Source organism: Meleagris gallopavo, chromosome 22 (genome assembly GCF_905368555.1).
Source record: "Meleagris gallopavo chromosome 22, MGAL_WU_HG_1.1, whole genome shotgun sequence".
Lineage (NCBI taxonomy): Eukaryota > Metazoa > Chordata > Aves > Galliformes > Phasianidae > Meleagris > Meleagris gallopavo.
Genome location: NC_139425.1, coordinates 11,429,548 through 11,451,127, shown reverse-complemented (window position 1 = coordinate 11,451,127; position 21,580 = coordinate 11,429,548). Strand labels below are relative to the sequence as shown.

At 37.7% G+C, this 21,580-nt stretch overlaps 1 protein-coding gene across 2 annotated transcripts; it reads right to left on the bottom strand.

Moving 5' to 3' along the window:
- Window positions 1–122: 122 nt before the first annotated feature.
- LOC100551278 (serine/threonine-protein phosphatase 4 regulatory subunit 1-like) lies at window positions 123–21,460 on the bottom strand. Of its 2 annotated transcripts, XM_085241404.1 has the most exons (20): window positions 21,328–21,423; window positions 21,176–21,220; window positions 15,670–15,802; window positions 15,225–15,331; window positions 14,845–14,987; window positions 14,174–14,320; window positions 13,540–13,647; window positions 12,413–12,478; window positions 11,715–11,873; window positions 11,065–11,258; window positions 10,280–10,713; window positions 9,184–9,416; window positions 8,075–8,164; window positions 7,365–7,550; window positions 6,881–7,042; window positions 6,212–6,312; window positions 5,043–5,163; window positions 4,693–4,827; window positions 4,136–4,277; window positions 123–3,187 (listed from the first exon to the last, which is right to left on the bottom strand). In XM_085241404.1, exons 1-20 carry the CDS (start codon window positions 21,332–21,334, stop codon window positions 3,033–3,035), a joined length of 2,868 nt encoding a protein of 955 aa, XP_085097530.1. In that variant the 5' UTR covers window positions 21,335–21,423; the 3' UTR covers window positions 123–3,032. The 2 variants fall into 2 exon arrangements, with proteins under 2 accessions (XP_085097530.1, XP_085097531.1); XM_085241405.1 differs by lacking the exon at window positions 21,176–21,220 and having other exon boundaries at window positions 21,328–21,460.
- Window positions 21,461–21,580: the final 120 nt, after the last annotated feature.

Below are 21,580 nucleotides of genomic sequence, written 5' to 3'. Positions count from 1 at the left end.
TCATGATGAATTCGAAAAGACACTGGTTTAAAGAGATAACTGTACTTATGATAGGGAGATGTTTCAGTAAGCAAAGGAATACATTCTTATCCCACTAATGACAAAAGTCAGCTACAAGCCGATTTATAAAACAGTCACAGATTTTATTGAGATAAATACAAATAGAAAGTTACATAGATTCTCTATTCTGACAAATGAATGACACTTCCAGAGTGTCTCCATTTAACTGGGTTCTAAACAACACTGTGTACAGTCACAACTGCCACTAGGGCAGCATCCCCACAGATGCCAAGAGTACATCATACATAAGATACCAGTGAGTTTGAATTCCAAGCAACATGACTAACATGCTTTGGATTACAAGTGCTTGATAATTTCCTGTAACAGTCAAGCAATATTGCACCCACTAACATTATTTTCATGTTCCTTAGCTAGAAATGCTTTAAAGTGATATTCTTACTGTTTTTGTGGAAGTGGATCAAGTAACTTTGTTTCATCTGGCTTTTAAAATACATACTTTTTTTGCATAATTTAAACCCAGAGAATTGTATGTTAACACACAGCTTTACTCATCACTGTATACATTTGTCTAGAACAAGATGTAAAGTGCGGTCTTTAGTCATGCTGAAATCATTTCTAGTAGAAAATTACAACAAAAAGGCAAACCTTGTAAAGGGTAAACCTGCATTAACAGACCTGCACACTGTCATACAAAAAGAAAAAGAGACATACCCAAAAGCTATGGTGTCCTCCATTAGTGCATGCAACTGTAGAGTTTAAACAAGTTTTTAAATGCTCCAAATGAAATCTTATCACTTGGAACAGATGCAATTTCCAGAGCTAGAGAGGTATTAAATACTGTCAAAAACAAAGATCTGTATTTAGTTTTTAGTGAACTTCTACAGATGGTGGCTTATTGTTTATATATATATATATATACTAAACTAAAAATTCTTAATGAACACTAATAAACATGCCAAAACACGAAAGCCTGTGTGTTTTTCAGTGGATTATTGCAAGGTGACAAAACATTATCTAACAAACAGAAACCTGGGCTGTGTCAATGCTCAACTTCATGTACGTTACAAACATACTTACATATACACACAAAAATTTTGATCAGTGCTGAGAAATTTAGTGAGCTGGTAATAGAAAAACAGAAGTAAAACCTTGTCAGAAAGGCCTTAGAAAATTTGAACTGTTATAAAACACCAATATAATGCCAGCATTAGAAAAAGATATTAGAACTAGAAAAAATTAACTTGAATAATCTTTGTTAAGAAATTGCAATCATAAAAAGTCTGTAGAACCAGTTAAAATTATTTAAAAAAATTGTAAAAAATTAAACGTAGAATGTTGCAGAATTTACAGCTTATGCTGTTTCTGTAAGAGCAGTGATGGCAATGGTACATTTCTGCCTTTATTTTCCAAAAGTATTGTGAACTCACAAGAAAACAATTTATTACAAATACTGTACATTATAATACAAGACTAGTTAGACAAACTTATACAAAACTGTACCCTTAAAAAATACAAGTAGGTTCCTCAGCTGGACTCTGTATCTCAGACATGCCACATCTTAAAAAATAATTTAAAGAAAAATAAGAGGACAGAAATATCTCCACAGGTCTACTGACAACAAATTAATGGGTACACAAAGTAACTTATTACATGAAACCATTTTTCTAGTATTGAGAACTTTTTCTTCTTGAACAGGACAAATTACCAATCCAAACCAAAAAAAAAAAAAAAAAGAACTTTTTTGTTTCAGGCTCTATGGGGGTAACGTAGGTTTGGAGCATAACAGAAGACAGCATTCACCAGAATTACTAGCTTTATAATTCTGCAAACTAGTCAGAAGCTATCAGATTAAAGGAATTTTGTTCCATCTGTATATTGTCTTCTGAAACACCTGTCTGAATCAACAAAAGGCACGTCCTGCTCAAGCTTAAGGATCTCAGTAGCAGTACACCTGTTCTCTGCCTCTACACTTACCATATAATAAGCAAAAGTTCTAGAGCAAACTGAACACCTACTATTTGGAGTTTCTCCAGAACTTAAATGTCCTCTACGTCTTATGAAAAAAGTAACAGGCTGATGGGGATCTGAATGTTGGCCCACTTACCAGTGCTTTTCAAATGAAGCGGGCATGAAATAGACCTGTAAAAGAGCTTAAGACTATAAAATTCTGGAATATCCTTCCAAAGATACTACACATGTAGTAAGAACTGAATCCTTTAGTTGAAGGGAACTTCACTAGGATAGAATAAGTAATTTTCAGTTTGAGAAATTAACAGTCTCTCTACAGCTACAAGCACCAGCAGTAACAGAAGCAGTGTTAACACCTGTAAGAGTTTAGTTTAGTAATAAAGTAACAGAAAAGTCACAAAAAAAAGTCAGAGCTCTGTGCTTTGAAAAATATCACATTAAGTAAAAATGAACCATGCTTTACTTCCAGCAGAATAACTATAAAATGAAATGATTGAGCTTTTTTCCACTGATACAGAAAAAAATTCATCCTTTTTTGTTAAAATTTAAGAGCTATTCACATATATACAATTCCTCCAGTTAAAATAAAATGCAATACTTGAAACAATACAAAAGCTACAATAAAACTGAGAAAATATCATCTTCAGGTACATTTGCTATAATGAAGTTGCAAGATTTAGAAAATATTGCAAGCTTATAGCAAGCAACTACTGGAACTGTTTTGTTAAAAAAAAGAAATGTGATTTCCAATTACTGAAAACATAAACTACGTGTAAGAACTGACACCAAAATGTGATCTAGCCTGCAGTTACCAGTCACATTTATGAAGAAAAAACCCAAAAATCAATTGCTCAAAAACAAAGGTAGAAAAACAGTTGTAGATGGAAGGTGGTCATGGAATGAAGATTACGGCAATTCTCAATAGGCCCTTTTTAACTCAAGAAGGCAAGAAGTAGTTTTGGTTTGTCCACCTTATTCATATTAACCATGAATGCTGTGCAAATAATAATTTTGATGTTCAGAGCTTACTAGAGAAGAACATACTAGTTTTGTTTTTCAGTGGGAGAACTGTCCATGTTGTTTTGCCTTAGTTTTATGGTAGCAAAGAAGGCCACATCTTGATCTCTGTCAGACTGCAAAGCCAGAATAGTCTCCTCCGCAGCTTCTAGGTGAGGATTGCCAACACTCTTAAAATAAGCTACAATAAGGAAGAAAATAAGAATTTTAATCAAAGCCAAAAAGAACCTTTTAAACCGTAGGGCATACACAGCACAGAAATACAGAGGAAGTTGAAAATATGTGGAGTATCTCATTTCATTTGTATACTCTGTGGAGACATTACAGCAAGCTAAGGAAACGGATAAAAATATGCAGCTTCTTATTTATCTTATTAGGTACATGAAGTATTTCTAGTTCCTAAATAGAAGCATATCAGCAAATAGAAAGAGGCTCAGGAAGCTGCAGCTATACAGTGTTTCAGAAAACACTCTCCATAACTGTAACTGAGAAAAAAAACAGAGGAAATTTCCGTGCCTTCCTTTGATTAACCAGAGATCAGTCTGTTTTTGTTTTCTAAGAAATGATAATAGGGGAAATCAGAGCAGCACAGAAAGTGACATTATTTCCTACTACAATTGTTACCTCGAGACTAAAACAAAGCAAAAAGTTTCAGAAAGAAGTACAAAGCTACATTTGAAGTATCAAATGAAAATATACTTAATTCAAAATAAATGTATGAAATAAAGCAAGAGTACCTAAGATGATGTGTAAAATTTTGAAATAAAGGGAAATAAGGGAGTAATAGAGCGACTTCCTGCTATAAGCAGGTATGTAACTGCCCCCTACTGGATGAAGTACTGCATTTGATGTATTATCCATGCCAATTTACAGCCCTTCATGGCTGATGATGATGAACAATCACTCCAAGTCAAAAAAATCACTATGTTATACATGTGTAAATTCAGATTTAGGAATACAGATTTAAGTGCAATATCCCAGGTTACAATGTATAATCGTGCTTTCAGTATAAACAGAACTAAACAAGTTTTTACCAGTCAAGCTAGCCAATTTATGAGTAACTGCACTGGCAGATGAAGGACAACATTCATGAGACTTTGGTCCTTTCAGAGGAAGTTAGTGACCATACCTTTCTCCAATAATGTCTGCCTTAGAGCCTTGGCGAGCAGAACCCTTACGTTTGGCACAGGATCTGAAGCAAGACTTAAAAGACTGGGCAGTAAGTGTTCAACAAACTGATCAACAGGCATACATTCTTCTTCTACTACAGCCTGCAAGATAAAAGCAAAAATAAGATCAAGAGCTGTGTTAAAAACACTGTTTTTGTCATTCTTTCCTATCTTGTCCTTAATTTTGCCTGAACATTCAAAAAAGTCCATGTAAGCTCTTGTCCAAGCAAAGTGGAAGTAGGTATTACAAAATGTTTATTGCACTAGGACTTATTTCCCATCTTAGCTACAAGGATGCTAGAGAAGAAGAGGATCAATTTTTCCAGCAGGAGGCATAGCATAAAAGAGGCAACAGTCTCAAAACTGGACAGCCATTCACTACTGCCAAGGCCAGACCAATCTACAGAATTTTAAAACATTTTGGATTCCAGATTTCAGCTTTGACTACATTATTGGAAAGCCTCAAACTGGCTCCAAATTTAATTTACATATAACCACACAGAATGAAAATTCCAACCTGACAAATGAAGGCAAAAGCTTGTCTTCCAACCCACTTGGAGCAGTGGCGAAACCTCACTACGAGTTCATTAATGAAATTTAATCCCAGTGCACTTGCATTGTTTGCATAGAACTTCTGCAGTATTGCTACAACCTGTGAAGCAAAGGAAGGGGAGGAGATGAAAAAAAAGAAATGAAACATGTTGTAGCCCTCAGGAAAAGGAGATTGTTCTATTTGAATCTTACAAGGAGAAAACAAGCATATACAGCATAATCATCTCTGCTTACAGAATTTAATAAATTATTACGTTTATTCTGGAGATAAGACTTCTGCAGAGAAAGCATAAGTTAAGATACACAAAAACTAACCAGTTTGAAGGAGATCCACCGAACTTCTGAAACTTTATCAGAGCAGAGAGTTAGTGCAATATGTCTTAAGTAGTCATAGACATCATTGGGATTGTAGAGTTCCAGTATCAGGATTAGCTGCCTGAAACAAAGAAGCAATTGAGTCACACAAGTGCACCACTAACCTGCTTCAACACTGACTGTTAGAGGTAAGGAAGAATCACTTGGAGCCTTGAAATCACCATGGTTATTATGAAGCAATTGAACCAATCTTCTCTTTAGAAAGGTACATACACGTATCAAAAGAAGCACATGCTTTATTCAGTGAAGCAGTGCAAGAGAAACTTTTACCCAAACTAGCTGTACAAATGCATCAAAATAACAACTACAAATGGAAGTAGAATGAGAAGTTTCTTTGCAACTTCGGACCAGTATCAACTACCTTACTGCAAAGTAAAAATGACAATTTTCTGTAGAAATAGTGTAAGGCTATGTTTCAGAAAATGACTTAAATCTAGGGAGCTGCACAGAGCTCGCTTCAGTCACACCAACTACGTTACTGCAGCCATCAACAAAGCAACCACAAAGTAACAGCAGTCTCCACTAGATGTCAGAGGACTGCTGTACAACAGAACTGCACCACAGCGAAATTTAGTTTCTTGAGTTAAACTACAAAGGGAGATTACATCCTCAGTATCACAAACAAAGCAGTGAGATAAATAGAAAGACCAGTTTTCAGCTGCAAACAGTGTTTACGAACATTCTTTGGATACGTCAATTATCAATAAGGTTTGCAAGAAAAAGAATTGAAGAACTGGGAGATGTCACTAGCTCAACTATATCCCCAAATACCAAATGAATAATGTTTCTAAGAATAGGTTATATATCTGCAGGATAGCAAACATACAAAATCATTTTTCTAATACATTTCCTTAACTTTACAGTCAGTCCAGAACTGAGTAAAATCTGAAACCTCACTGAGTAGCATCTATCAGATTGTCTTATTTCAAAAGCTGCAAAGATCTCCACTTTGATACACAACAGGTATTCAAGCTTCTATCGTGCTCAATTACAACACAATTTGCATTTAAGAAAGTAAGAAAAAAAATGCTAGTTAGGATTACTATCCACTAACTCCTTAGCATAATAATCCACTTCCAAGTTAGTAATGTACATGAAAGTTCCCATACTCTGCCAACTCATAACGAAACCTCCAGTTCCTGCTGTTATCAGTCACCACAAATTCTTGAAGTTGGTAAAGATATTCTCGTCTTTTGTCTGCATGAAGTAACTGAAAAAAAGAAAAAAGCAATACTACCATGAAACTACTCAAGTTTAAAACTCTGCTGAATTTCTCTATTAACATCTGTGTGTCTTTTCCCACTTGAAAGCAAGGTTATCCACGAGATATTTACTGAAAATTGTGCATAACCAGCCAACTACCTGGACAGGCCAGACAATGACATCCAAAACAAACAAACAAAAATACAAAAAAAAACCCCACACCACGCAAGTCTTCCCTTCTGCAAGGGTATGTGACAAAGCACCATCTCTAGGCGTAACAGTTACCAACCAAAAACTACAGATTTTTGTTTATTATGCAGCAGACCACAAAAATTTGCTCACTTCTCTCAAAGTACTAATTCCTTCCCTGTATCAGGAGCTTTTACAACCACATTTACAGAAGAGTTTTCAGTTCTGATATTTTATTGGGTTATAAGAGAGAAATGGCAGTATAGTACAAAACTTAGCTTGTACAATTAGATATCGATGTCTGTATCTAACTAGAACACTTTTTTTTTTTTTTTGACTCAATTATAGTTTCTCGAGAAATTACATTAGCTTTTATGCTTTCCTACCTTTAGAAAATCATAGAGATGTTTAAGGACACCAATGCGCACTTCATCTAGATCTTTCAGGAAACCATTGAAAATTGGCACCAGATCAGCAGCTGTTAGCTGATCCCCCAGAATAACTGCCAGTTCATGTATAGAGAAAGCCAATGTTCGACGTACTTTCCACTGCAAACAGTTTAAGAATTGATATGGATTAGGGACAATCATCAGAAAACTAAACAAAGCTTTCAAATACACCCACGTGAGGGATTGAGAGAGCAGAACAATTGAAGCAGGCTACACAGCAGTAGGAAGTGTCAATTACATTTATGGACTGATTTAAATTCTGATTTTTTTTATTTTTAGTCTGTGTTTAATCACTTACAAGAAAGTCTATTATAACTTCAGTGAAGTAAACAAAAAAAAAAAGCTACTCAAAACTCTGGTTGGAGAAGACTTTTTCATTTGTTTGCTTTTGCTTGGTTGTGGTATTCGATTTGTTTTTTACCTGTACATCTGAGGCCAGTGTCTCATAGGTATCTTTCAAGCAGTGCCAGTTTTGCCTACCCAGCGTTAAGGCCACTCCAGGAAGACTGTATGCACAGTGCTTGGCTATTTCAGTATCGACCGTCTGGGCTCGAGCAGGGTCAGTCATGGACAAGTACTGGTCAAGTAAAGGTTGAGGTATGATATCCTGTAAAGCAAGAGAGCACATGAGAAAAAACACATTTTCCTTTAATTTGAAAATCAGTAAGAAAACATTCCCGTGGTGCTACAGTATTTTCTTGCCACCAATTACTTGGCATCTAAATCAAAAAAACAACAGCAACCCTGTTTTGCAGGTTAGCTTCACTGTAAATTACTAATTTGTCTTCCCATTAAGATACACCATTCAGTAATGAACAGTAAATATTATTTTATCAACATGCTACATTAAATCAAACTGAAAATGCACTCTTCACTGAAGACAAACAATAAATCCAGTGAAAAGTATAGTTAACTCCTACCTTTGCAGATTGCCTCTACCTAGTAGGCACCACTTAAGCTTGTTTATCAGAAACAATTTTTCTAGTTTTCAGATTTAAAATAAATTTCTCCTTAAATGCTCAGAACATTTCTTCACATTCTACAACTGATCAACTGCAAAAGTTAACACTGTATTAAGGATAAGATGAACTCTATTTAGCACTCAGCTAAAGCAGGTGTTATTTTAGTTACCTGTAACTTTGACTTGTCATCTTCAAATGGTGGGTGATTTTCCTGCTCTTTCTTTAAGAACACACTGGTTCCCCTGTGTTGTTCTGAGTCCTGCAGAAGGACATACTAGCTAATGAAATCAGAAAGACTTCGCACCATTTGCAATATTTCAAAGCATTACACTAAGAACAATGCAGTTCAGATACAAAAGAGCCTTTTATAAACAAAACCTTGTACAGGCAAAGCCTTGCTCAGTGTTTGTACAGAGTGCAAAAAAGAGAACGGCTGAATACTAAAGACAAACACTATTAAGACTACAGTAACAAAAAGGGGAATGGTAGTTAGATTTACTTATAAAAACAAAGGTATTTTAATGCAATAAACTAACATTCATTCAGAGTTTGAATGGCTACTTTTACTACATTTTTAATTCTTGGAATGAAATTAAATATTAAGCAAGGTAGCAGAGCAGTTACTTCAACTAAATCAATATGATAAGTGTGTAACTTCTTTTGGAAAAAAAAGAAAATCACATGTCTCTCTCCAAATATGAAAACTGAGAGAATTAAAAGGTTTAAAAGGCCAAAACCATAGGAAGTCTAAAAGATCACACGGTTTGGGTGTTGGTCTTTTTAAGTTTTTGTTTGTTTCTACAATTTTGTTTGTATAGTTTTGAGTACAGTTTTTGTTCACAAATGAAGCTTTTTTTTTTTTTTTTCTTTTTCCTTATTCAAAATGATTATCAGAAATACTATTAAGGCACAAATAATTCTGCAACGTGTACATCATGATCAAGAAATTGTAACCAGGAACTGTGTAGATGTCACACCTAATTCAGCCTTCCGTATGAAGATAAAAAGACTCATTTTAAATTTATTGCAGGAAGAAGTGAGACTGTACTTGATATGTTTCACATGAAAAATCCTTCAGGGCTACCACAAATTTTACCTCCCAAATTCTCTGTGAATACGCAGAAATTATAACCCTCAATAGTTTTATTTTGGTTTTAAAGTAAGATGCAATACTTGAGGGCCTATAGGCCAGAATTGGGTTGATGTCATTGTCTACATAAAATCACTACTTCAGCTGGTAAGAATTCCTATCAGCCACAGAGCACAACACATACTTACTGTGCTTTTCAGTACACTGGTAGTGGGCTGCTCACTGATGCTATCTTGGGACATAGAGGATGAAAGAGTGTCTTCCTCCACCTGGTTGCAGGTCGCATCTGAAACAGCTGTTTGATCTGAAATGGTTTGGTTCTGAAGTTCACCACTGCTCTCTTCCATTTTTCTGGTCTCACAATCCCCAACAGAATCAAACTGAGCAGCTCTGAGAGCAGCAGATAACACTTGGACCTGAGCTGTATAAAGCAAAAGAAACCATTTAGTCTCTTCTCCGCACTTAAAAGAATTAAACTTGTAATTACTTAATCTGAAGGAATAAAAAGAAGTCCAAACTAAGTTTCACATAAACATGCAAATACTTGATATTTGAAAGGCCTATTACTCTTCCACAAAATCTTCACTTTAATACATCCAAACTGTTGCTCTTAATTTATGTTTTCAGCAGAAACATCTACTAATTTCTACTATTGAAAGCTATTTCTGAAAATCCCTCATGAAATATCACAGCATACCAGCTCACATCCCATTCCTCACCATATCAAACATATTAATACAAATTCTTTTTTAATATTCTTGAATTTTTTCATGTCGTTTCTAGGCAGCCGAATATGCATTTAAAACATCATTAAAAAATTCTAGCTAAGGAAGGAAATTAGTCAAACTACTTCTCAACTGGTTAGCAGAAATAGATAGAAAGTAAAAGGTCGGGTTTACCACTGACCAGTATCACCAGTTAATGTGGACAAACTGTACTGTTACAGTGCACTGCTTCTATGAACAGGAAGTTACTAATTGTTCATAATGCAAAAAACTGCAGTAGCTATATTTCCATGTGCCTACAGCAAGCAGTCTCAAGACACAACAGAGGATAATTTAAAGGTGAAGAATACTAGAATACTTTGGAAATTAGGGAAACAGTAGAACTGATAGCAGACATATTTACAAGCTAGTTCACTGCAACACTCGAGAGATTCAGTGGAATGAGGAACTTGACTGATTAAGGTTGACCAACTTGTCATCACCACTAAAAAGCAGCCAAGGATTTTTGTAATGGTGAGGACCTACTGGGAAAGAATGTTATTTTCTTTGTTAGTCTCACCTTGAACATCTGGATCATCTATGTGCTCCTGTAAGCTTTCCAGAACTTTTTTTATTTCACTACTAGCAACACAGTTATTACACGGCACTGAGCAGCTGTCTTTGTGCTTCTCAGCCTTGAACTGAAGCAACTCCAGCTCCTGACTTATATCAGGCAGCGGAGGCCGCCAGTAGAGGAAAGTATTAAATACATCCTCAGAACACTGTAGCCTTGAGGTAACTCCTGGAAAACTGATGTCCTTAGCGACTTCCACACCAGCAACAACTCCATCATCCTGAGACAATCTAGACAGATCTTCTCCAGAACTCATACAGCAATCTGAACTTGCTTCCCACGTGTCTCTATTGAGGTTCTCAACGGAGAGTGGCACCTTAACTTCAGCTGAAGTCTCCTCAGTTGATGACTCCGATTTGATTTCCATTGGTTGTTCCGAACTGATAACAAACACACTGTTATCCATACAACATATCTATAATAATTCCTCAGTGAAATACAGTGAAATACAGAAAAATAGTTTCAACTACAGAAGCTTATTTTCTCTGCAGAAATACAGAAAATATGTTAGTGCTATGCTTTATTTCACCAGTTTTCCCTTTATCTTCCTTTGAAGCCATAAAAATCAATTACACTTTAATAATGTGGGTACACTCAGACATACAAACGTGGGTGACTTCGTATTTCGTACCTTTCTTGGAACTGTTTTCAAGATTTTTACCCCAAGCAACAACAGAAAGAATTACCTTATTTCTCCCTTCCCCTACAGCCCATCTTTCCCATGATTTTACCTGCATGATGCAGCATTTGCAGTAGAGGCAATTACAGTTACATTGTTGCTTGGTTGGCAGGAATTGGAATTTACATCTTGTACTGATGGTCGGATACTCAGTGTCCCATCTTCTCGGATGTAGAGTCCAGCACTTGACGGATTTGCGAAAGTAGAAATAAAAGGGCCAAGAGACTGAAAAGCTGCCTGACGAACCTGGTGCAGGAGGAAGACAACATTCAGGATTCGTGCAACTCCTGTAGAGCTAATGCTTAAAATAAAATTAGGTTTGAAGTTGTTTCTTACTATAACAGCTTCATTTTATACCAAAAATAACCAATTAACAAGTAAGTGGCATCTATAAAAAGAATGTTGGAATATTAAATGTGCATCTACAAACATGGTAAGGGTCTCAGTGCAGACTTCAATAAATACATTTAACAAAAGCAATCTATTCAGTGAAGACTACACTTCGAATTTCTATCAATTTTCTTTTATAGTAACAAAAGAGTGGTAAAGCAAGTTAAAAATCTTTTCAGAGAAGCTTAAATTTTACTAGAGTCTAATCCCAGCAAATTCTGTGTGGAGAACTTACAGTGTGCCTCTGACTTGCTCATTATTTGTGTATGATCTGCCTGGGGGGGACGCACTGTGACAAAGTGAGTTACTTACCCATCTACAAGTGTCACTGATAAGACTGATGAAGAGTGGGGACAGTTTGCTTCTGCGGACCTCTGGAGATGTGGTGTAAGACACTGCCATAAAGCATTCAGCACAAGCTTTTCTCATGCCCCAAACACTATCAGAACAAAGCTCAAAGAACTTGGGAATCTGCCAAAAATAAGCAAAACCGAGACAAATTAAAGACTAAGCAAAGACTGCAGCAACTTACTATCAATATATTTCTTTGGAACTGGAGACAATGAAAACTCACAGAACAAATGAGTGAATGAGGACAGGTTAAGAGTAGTTTTTCCCTGTTTCTTCAGTTAATATGTATTTCCCATTTACTTTTATTAGAGCTTTATGTATAACTACATGCACTGGAAAATACAATTTCAGGAAAAGTTAGCCATTTATAATTATAACTTGATTGTTCATCCAGCTCAGGGAAAAGAAAAAGAGTCAGTAGTTCAAAAGTATACATATGAGCCATCAATTATATTTAAAAACATTCTGAAAAACAAGAGCTGTTTATGTCTGCTCAATTCCAGGTCTGATATACAATTGCAACCAAGTCTTATATAAAACCATTTCAAAAATGCGTCAACATAGATTACAGGAAAAGACCTCATTATTAAACTTTCTGAACTTATAAATATGTGTTGTAAGTGGATTTGGATTTTTATTTTTTATTTTTTCAAACATACCAGAAGTCTTTCTGTGGCTTCTTGCCCAACTGCATTACAAATGTCACCAAAATTAGCTGCACAAATCTGAAGGAAAAAAAAAAGTCAATAACAACATTCTGGACTTTTCAAGTGCTTTAGTTTCATCATGAACTTCACCACTTACACCCAGTAACAACTGCACATTTGACTATTCAAATTTCAGCCATGTAACTACATCCTGTAACATTAACTCACCCCAGATAAAGACTCAATAGAGCAGGCTTCCGTAAGCCACATGTCTTTGAAATCAATAGCGAAAAGTATGCTGCATTGTGAAGAGTTTCATCTGCTTCAGTAATAATTAAAAGGGCCCAACAAGCCTACTGGAAGTTTAATGACTTTGAACTTCAGCTGTCAAAAATAAAGCAGACTAAAACATGATATGAGGGTCAAGACTTAGGTGTACTGATAGAGCTGTCTCTGCTGGCTTAAGCTCTTTTGCTGAAGCAAAGTTTAATCAAGGTCTCAAGTTAGTGCCATTAACAGTGCATTAAATTACAAATTCTATAACTAAGGCAGGATAGGACATTCATTCATGATGCAGAAAAGTAGCTGAAATCTACAATCAATTAACATGGACCTGCATTAATGCATGATTTATTTAATTTAAGTCAGAATTATAATGCTCTAGCACAGCTCACATCCCAACAACCACAGCTTACATTAGGGTCCAAACTGAAGTCCTAAGTGACCCTTAAATCTACTAACTATTTTAAGACTTCATAGTATGAATTTCCTTTGTACTTGATTATGACTTAGAATTAATCTCACACTTCTGAGACTTGTCTGTTCAATAATATCAAGTTTTAAAGAAGGATGAATGTCTCAAATAGCCACTCTTTCTGAATTTCTGGTTTTGAAGAACTGACCATGGTGGTTTAAGTACTGGTTGTGAAAAACTGTTAAATGGTCCCAGACTTGCTATTCCCAAAGGACTGTTACCTATTTCTTTGCTGAACTTCAGAAACTACTGCCATTCCAAAAACTGTAAAGTATTCTTCTAAGAATCTTTTGAATTTCGTCAGCAGAAGTTATAATTTAATTCTTCGAGTAGGCATTCAAATAATTACATATACACAAATTCTTTCAGTTGAAAATACACCAACCTTTCGGACTTGAAACAATTTCCCATCGCTACAAAGTTCACAAAAACGAGGAAGTAGCAAGTGCTCAACTGTTGTTCTGCTCAGCATAGAAGCCATTTTACAGATTATCTGAAATCAAGAAGAGAATATGAGGAAGGACAAGAAAATTATAAAGCTTATAAGCAAAGTCCCAAACTGCTCCTAAAAATTACTTACATTTTTTTAATCTCTCAATATAAGGCATCAAGTCCTGACCTTGCCCAAATTCTTTGAGAACTTATGTACTTATGTTTTTCCAACAGTGTTCAACATTACAAATAACTAATAAACTTACAGATTCAAGATCTAACAGCTTAACAGACAAGCTGTGGTTCCAGCTTCAACTAAATCACTACAGCAGTTCTGCAATTTGCAACTGACCAAGTTCTCATAAACAGAGAAATACAACAAACTAAAATAGCAATGGCATAGAAAGTTTAGGTTCCATGATTACTGTAGAGCTCTTAGGCTTATTAAGACAGCACAAAAGCTGTCACAAATACATTCCAGAAGAGCTTTATAATAACACTGATAAAAAAAAAAAAAATAGAAAAAAAAGCAATTAAAAAAAAGCCTAACAAGGTAAAGATACAAGCTTTCTTTCAAGTTCACTCACATTCACAGCTTCCACCTTATACTCATCATCACTGTCAGGAGCAGAAAGGTCCAACAGAATTGGACACACTTTGTTTTCAATGTCGCTCTGAGAAACAAGATCTTGTTCCAAAAGTATGAGCAGCGCTTCTTGACCTGCCTTTCTAACCTGTTAATGTGAATGAACAGAAGTCTATAGCTGTAAAAACATTTACTGATGCAGATGATACTGAGAGCTACAAGAGGTATGCTTCCACTGAATACAAAGGTACAAGTTAAAGAAAGAGGAAAAAAATAACAAAAAGTTAGAAGTACAAGTTTAGCACTACAGATAATTAGTAATAAGTAGTAAATGTTAATCTAATTGTTAGATGCCCTTGTATCAATTTGTAAGGAGAAGCCAAAATCTGAAGTGTAAGTCAGGATTTGAAAGCCATGACTCCAGTAACACAATGTCAATATGCCATTAGGTAAATCCTCCAAGTTCCCCACTAAGGGATGTAGGAAAAAATACGTATATTCAGACTTCTATAGTAAATTATGCCACAGTCAATAAATACAAAGTGCTACAGAAGATCTAGATATCAATTAACAAGGGAATTTCTTACTTGTCTTTTTTCTAATCATGCTTCATGATTACCAAACCACAACAAAATCTCCAGATATTTAACTCACGCAGCCTGTTTTTCGTACCTGGTTGTTCACATCTGTAAGATATCTCACTACTATGGGCATAAGGTATTCAAAAAATGCTGTTGGGAATTTTGGTCGACTTTCTTGCAGAAAAATGGCAATTGGAGGTATTTGTTCCATCAGCTCTGTACGTACAGTTGGCTCTACCAATTAAAAAAAAAGTAAAAAAATAAATCAGTAAATTCAAAATTAATAACCTTAAGAAAAAGGTAGGACTTTATTTTGGTTTAACATTTACAAAATGGACTAAAATGAAAAGACTCAAAACATACAAAAATGTTACCACTGAGATTGCTGGTTTCTAAAGGAAATAAATAGAATAACCTCACACACATCACCATGGTCCAGAATTACAAAAATTAAAATGAATATATTCAAACCTGCATCTTCAGAGAGCCTGACCACAATTTCCATTACAGTCAGGAAATCTTCCTCATTATTGCTGAAATCTCGAAAGACATCCAAAAGACCTCTGGCAATAATCTGCCTGCGAAGAGACAACGTATTAATTGCCTTAATATCTTGTCAACAACATGGGTGGGACATGGGAGGAACTTAGCAAAACCAGATGGGCACCTTAAAAAACAAGACCAAGATCTACTCTGATCATTCAGACATACAAGGCACACAATTTTGCCAGACTCCAACAAAACGAAGATGGAGTCCAAAGACATTATTAAATGAACAACATATTAAACTTTTTATGGAAAATGTTTTGTAAGAGCTTGTTTTTCAAACAAATGTTCCATTTAGCAAAATAATGAAAGAAGTAGTGATCCCCTGACATCCACAACACTAGCAGACTCGGAACTGTTGAACCCTTACCTGTTAAATACATTTTCACTGAAGGCATATTTTTCTAGGCGAGCCAGTGGGGTCAAATTATCCTGTCCTGGAATGTCTAAGAATGCTGTTATCCTCATGCTATCACAGTCTGGTCCATAATCTTCAAATCCAACTTGAAAGACAAGTATAACAGAACAACAAAACAAAACAATTTTAAAAATCACACAACAGTCAGCAAGAGATGCTGAAGTACAAAATATCCTACACCAATACTTTTTTCAGAACTATTCTTCAAAGCAAAACTGTGTACCACTGAAAACTGCTTACAAAAATCTCTAAGTTGTGCCTAATGAAGTAAAGAGCAACACGTGTACAGAACTGTCAAGTCAAGCCTTGAAGTGCAATCTATTTCGGCTGTCATAATATCTTCCATTTTAACATATTTTACATTGCAACTTGAGTGAGCTAACTACATGCATGTGAAAGAGGGTTCAGGTGAAAGAATTGCATGCCACGAACTAACAGACAAATTCAGAATAAGAATCAGTCCCATTAAAAGAAATGGTCATTTCAGCAATGACAAAATCCCAAACCATATTGCTTTGAACCCACAAACGTGTCTGCTTCAAAGCTACCGAGGCTCATTCTTCTCACTGAAGTCATGGGTCTCACTCATCTAAATCACACTGATAGCCTGGAAAACACCTCAACTTTACCTCATTTGTAAGGGGGCCTTTTACTGCAGACATTATTAACTACAGAGTTTCTCTCATTTCATATAGCAACACATTCAGCAAAGTGGCAGAAAATACTGCACTGGAGTAGCTGATATTTCTCAGTTTAAAACTTTCCCAGCAAAGCACGCACAGAATTATTCGGACTTTGTTCACACAAATAACAGCAAATGTGATACTCTTTAACCACAAATCACGCCAGTACTGCTTCTCAGATGCAAGGAATAGTCTGTCTCAGAACAGCACACGTGCTAGGAGTGACAACCACTGTAAAACAGAAGCCAGTTCCTGACTTGGCAGGACATTATATTAGGTATTTAGATTGGTAAAGAAAACACAAAACTGGTAATAATTTGTAAGCACAATAACAAGCCAAATGGTCTGTGTTTGAAACTGCCTATAAAATAAAAATCCAGGCACTCCAGGCTGTCTCCATAGGCAGAGACCTCCTGTCTGCAGGGAGGGAAGTTAACAAAAAAACAACAACAACAAAACAACCCCCCCAAAGTACCATCAAAAAAATACAGCAAACCATTGGCTAAACAAATAAACAAACCAGATACAGTTTCGTTTATAGCATCAATTTCTCGCTTACAAAAATGGGACGAACAGGACATACTTAGAAGATTAACAGATACGCATGTAAAGACCTACGTAACCCCCCTCTTCAGTATTCTGGTGAAATAAAAAAACTGAAGTATTTCCAAATGCATCATCCCAGACTGTATAAAGCTTTTGACACCCTAAAGAGAAGTCGTTATTATTCCATAATACACTCTCAAATTGCCAGGAGGTTAAATGGTGATTATGTATATGCACAAGGTCCCAGACACAACAATTTCTTCAGCACTGAAGTGGCTGTACCTTAATCAGGATAATTAAGTCTCAACTCGATCCATCCTTTACCACCGGTTTTCTGTCATCAACACTTCTCTAAAGAACCCCTTAATCTGAGACCAGGTGCGATGAACTCAGGCTCTAAACTGCATCAATATCCACTACAGATTTGTTTGTATACCAATAATAATCTGTTACTCAGAGGTACTAAGCCTCAGCTTTTTTCCTACAAGGAGAAAGTCCAATTTTATACATATGATTAGTTTCCCATTATTTAATACTCAGGTTTCACTTCACGTGCTTAAATAGACTGAATCTTAAGAAGACATTGCTTTCAAACTCACAGGAGACATCCATTACTTTAACTAGGAAATGGTTTCCTTGTATCAGACGCAAACTGAAGCCAAAACATCCTCAACAGAAATACAGGTCATTAAAAAAAAAAAAAAAAAAGAAATTATTTGGACATACTCAGGGCAAAACATCATGCCACAGTCCTCTGGGGAGCAAAAGAATAAGACAAACACAGACTGGATTTCTGACGGCATCATTTCTAAGGAACCTACTTAAATTATAAGACAGAGCAACTCTACTTCTTGGAAACAAGCTCCCACCAACAGTTCAACAGAACTCAAAAAGTAGACAACTGCGGGTTTACCAACTGTTCCCACTTAAAAGGTAGACAGACAAAAGAGAACCCACAGCTACCTGACCTGAAGCACGTGCTACTCATTCTGATGCATTCTTATGGCACCCTCAGTTTCATTCAAGGGGCCATTATTATTTCTAAGAGCACATAAACAACAACTGTGAATTATCACATATTTGTACAAGGGCAGATAGTTTGCACTACACAGAGCTAATAGGGATTGATCTATCCACATGTTGAAATCCCTCCAAGCACGTCTGAAGGTACCCAGCACTTCCTGCTTCAAAGCAAACCCTCTGTATGACTGAGGGCTGGCAGGAAGCTACAGGCTGTAGGTGAGGATGCACATTTCCTTTTGGAGACTGTAACTCTTTCCCCATCTCACAAACCAATTTCTGCCCATCCCCATGCCTACAATTACAGCATTACATATTTGAAGCACACACAGACTGAACACTCTTGCACTAGCTGATTTTTGAGGCTAGCCACTTGCTGTGCAGGGATTCACTGAGGCTTGAAAACAACGCAAACAATTAAAAAAAAAACCAACACACTTGCCATTAACTTCATCTAGTTCCCACTTGTTACTGAACTACAAAACAACTCAAAAATGAACGCACTCAGCAGCCCATTTTACTATTGGCCCCTTCATATATTTTGAGCAGAATTCCTACCAAGTCAAATGATAGTGAAACAAATCTCAATAGCCTGACCATAACACTACACCTAGGATTAGCTTTACTAGTTGAGCAGTTTTATTATTCATTTAAATTGGCAAAATACACATTAGTGCTTCTAGGACCTGAGGGAAAACAGAGTAAACCACTTTTACTAAGGATGAGGAGAGTTAAATACTTGAAATTTTTGCACGCACTCTCAATACACGGAAGTTAGGAACAGTCACAGCAGAACCCACTTCCACTTCTCTCACAATTTTTTTCCCCATAAAGGAAGCAGCTATAGATAGCTCCAAGTTTTAGAGTACAGGGTACTAGTAAATAAAAAAAAAAAAAAAAAAAAAAAAAGCTGGTACTTCTAATGTATCTAATATTTGCTCACAGATGGATGAAGTATTCAGCACTTTCTTTCCAGTGATAACAAACAAAAAAGCTTGAAATCTGCTCAGCTGTAAGCAAGAACTTCTGGTCAGCCCTGAGGTGGTCAGACAGATGGATCTGATGGTCTTTGCAGGTCCAACTGAACTATCTAAGCCTATCCCACCTGTTGGAAGAACACCTGTGATAGTACGTATATAAAGGAAGCTAATGGAGAATGAACACCTAACTCCAGGACAAGATCCACAGAACACTATGAGGTATTTGCACTTATTTCTGCTGTTTGTGCTTTATGCTCAGCAAACAGAACTCAGATGACACACTAGTATCTTTGTTTTATTGCAGAGAGAAAAAAAGAGAAAGGGAACTGGGAACAATTCAGAAAGATGTAATCAATTCACATAGCTGAGCATTTGTTAGCACTATGAAAAGGATTTTTGTTTGTTTTTTTATTAGAGTAAAAAGAATAAAATATTTCTAAGTCTTAAATAAGGTGCTGTTGCAGCTCTCTGGCTGTTAGAGAAACTCAGGTAAGACAGATTCTGCTCTACAGAACAGTCTTCAGATCAGCTTAAGCACACTGAAACGCATCATCTAATTTCCTTCTCACCTAAATCCTGCTCAAAACTCGCATGCTTTGTTACTTAAGGTCTTGGTGTGGCCTTCTTTCATTTACTGACTGCAGTAAGCAGCAACCCTCAGTACCTACTTATAAGCGACTTCTTATAGCGCTAACAAGGCTCCAAATCCTTACGTACTAAAAAACCCATGTACTACAAGTATTATTCTCCGAGGTTTCCTCATTTCTAATTATAGTTTACAATTCACTAAGACTCACACCGTTACAATTTAAGTCTGCACAAATATCAAAGACATTCTGTAATACCCTTACAGATATAAACACAAGACAAAATGAGCTATACTGCATACAGTTAATCCCACCATTTATCCATTTATTTTCATCTCAAAGAATCCCAACATTTTCTAAATATTATCAAAATACAAATGAACACTTTTTGTCCTACTACCAAAAGGGTGAAGCCACGAGCACTGAAAGCAAAACCAGTTAGCAGCACCAGCTAATGACATTCCATAGGAAGACCCCCTCCCTGCCTGCAGAGGCCACATCCCTGCACACCTTGCCAGGGGACACTTAGGCTCTTTAATACCCCACAGAATCACACAATGGCCAGGGCTGGAAGGGACCACAAGGATCACGAAGCTCCAACCCCCCTGCCACAGGCAGGGCCACCAACCTCCACACTTAATACTAGACCAGACTGCCCAGGGCCCCATCCAGTCTGGCCTTGAACACCTTCCGGGACGGGGCATCCACAGCCTCTCCGGGTAGCTGTTCCAACACCTCACCACTGTCTCTGTAAAGAACTTAATGTTCTGTATCCCAACATTTCTCTTGCTGTTCCTTAAAATCACCTTCTTCCTAGGTTTAAACAGTAATGATAAGATTCAGGAAAAGTTATTCTGTAATTATCCTTCTGTTGTACATTTTCAAGCACTATTACACAATAACACTCACGTACTAAACAAATCAGTGCGCAAACGAAACAAATTCTGCATCCGTTTTCATTTTTTTTAATGGAAAACTCAACCCAGTATCCCAACTGCCCTATGCACCAGCCCCTTTCTAGTTCAAACCAGCAGCAGCAGAAGCCTTATCTCCTGAGACACAGCCGTCTCCAGGCTGCCCCACACTCCTACAGCTCTGACCCCACGACACAACTCCGGGCTAACGTGCCGGACTGGGGGCTGCAGCCTCGTCTGGCACCCGAGGAAGGGCATTTAACCTAAATACACGGGCTCCTGTCAGCCAAGCGCAGCACCGAGGCGGATTTTCTTTCACGCCCTGCTCCAGCAGCGCACACAGTAACGCGATGCTCCAAAAGCAAAACGCAGTGCCTTTACTGAAGCCCTTAGAGGCCTCACCCGTTGAATTAGCACAGCAAAAATCCCCCCAGACGGCGCCGGCCAACTTTCAGCCACGATAACAGCACAGTCAATCCTTTAAGCCGCCCCCGGTTCCCCCCGCCCCGCAGCTCGGCGGTCCCGGCCCGCTGCCCCTCAGCACAGCGACGAGAGCCATGCGGGCCGCCCCGCCGGCACGGCGATCCCACGGGCGGCCCGCGAGCCGTCAGACCGCCCGAAAGCCGTCCGGGAGTAAAAACGGAGAGGTGAAAAGAGCGCGACAGCGGGGCCGTGGGGCGGGGGAGGGCCTGAGGAGGGAGGCAGAAAAATAAAAAACGGTTACTCACAATCATCTAAGTCATCCTGCAAATCCACAAAATACAAAGGGATCCCTACGAACAAAAACAAAAGAGACACCGAGGGGTTGGTTCGGGGGGCGGCGGTAAGGACGGTCCGTGGCGGCGCTGCCCGGTGCCGCCCCCCGCCCGCGCCCACTTACCGGCCATCTTGGATCGGACATGGGCGAGGAGGAGGAGGACGGGAGCGGGAGGGCGCAGGGAGGAGCCGCCCGTACTTCCTGCCCTCGGTTCAGCCTCCGAACGCGACCCGTTTAACAGCTGGCCGCTCCCCGCCGGCGGATCGCCCCTCGGCGGCCGCCGTCCCTTCCTCTGAGGGAGGAAAGCTGCGGGCGGTGGCAGCCGCGCTGGGGGGTGTGGTCAGGTGACTCCGGCGGCCGCCCAAGATGGCGTCGG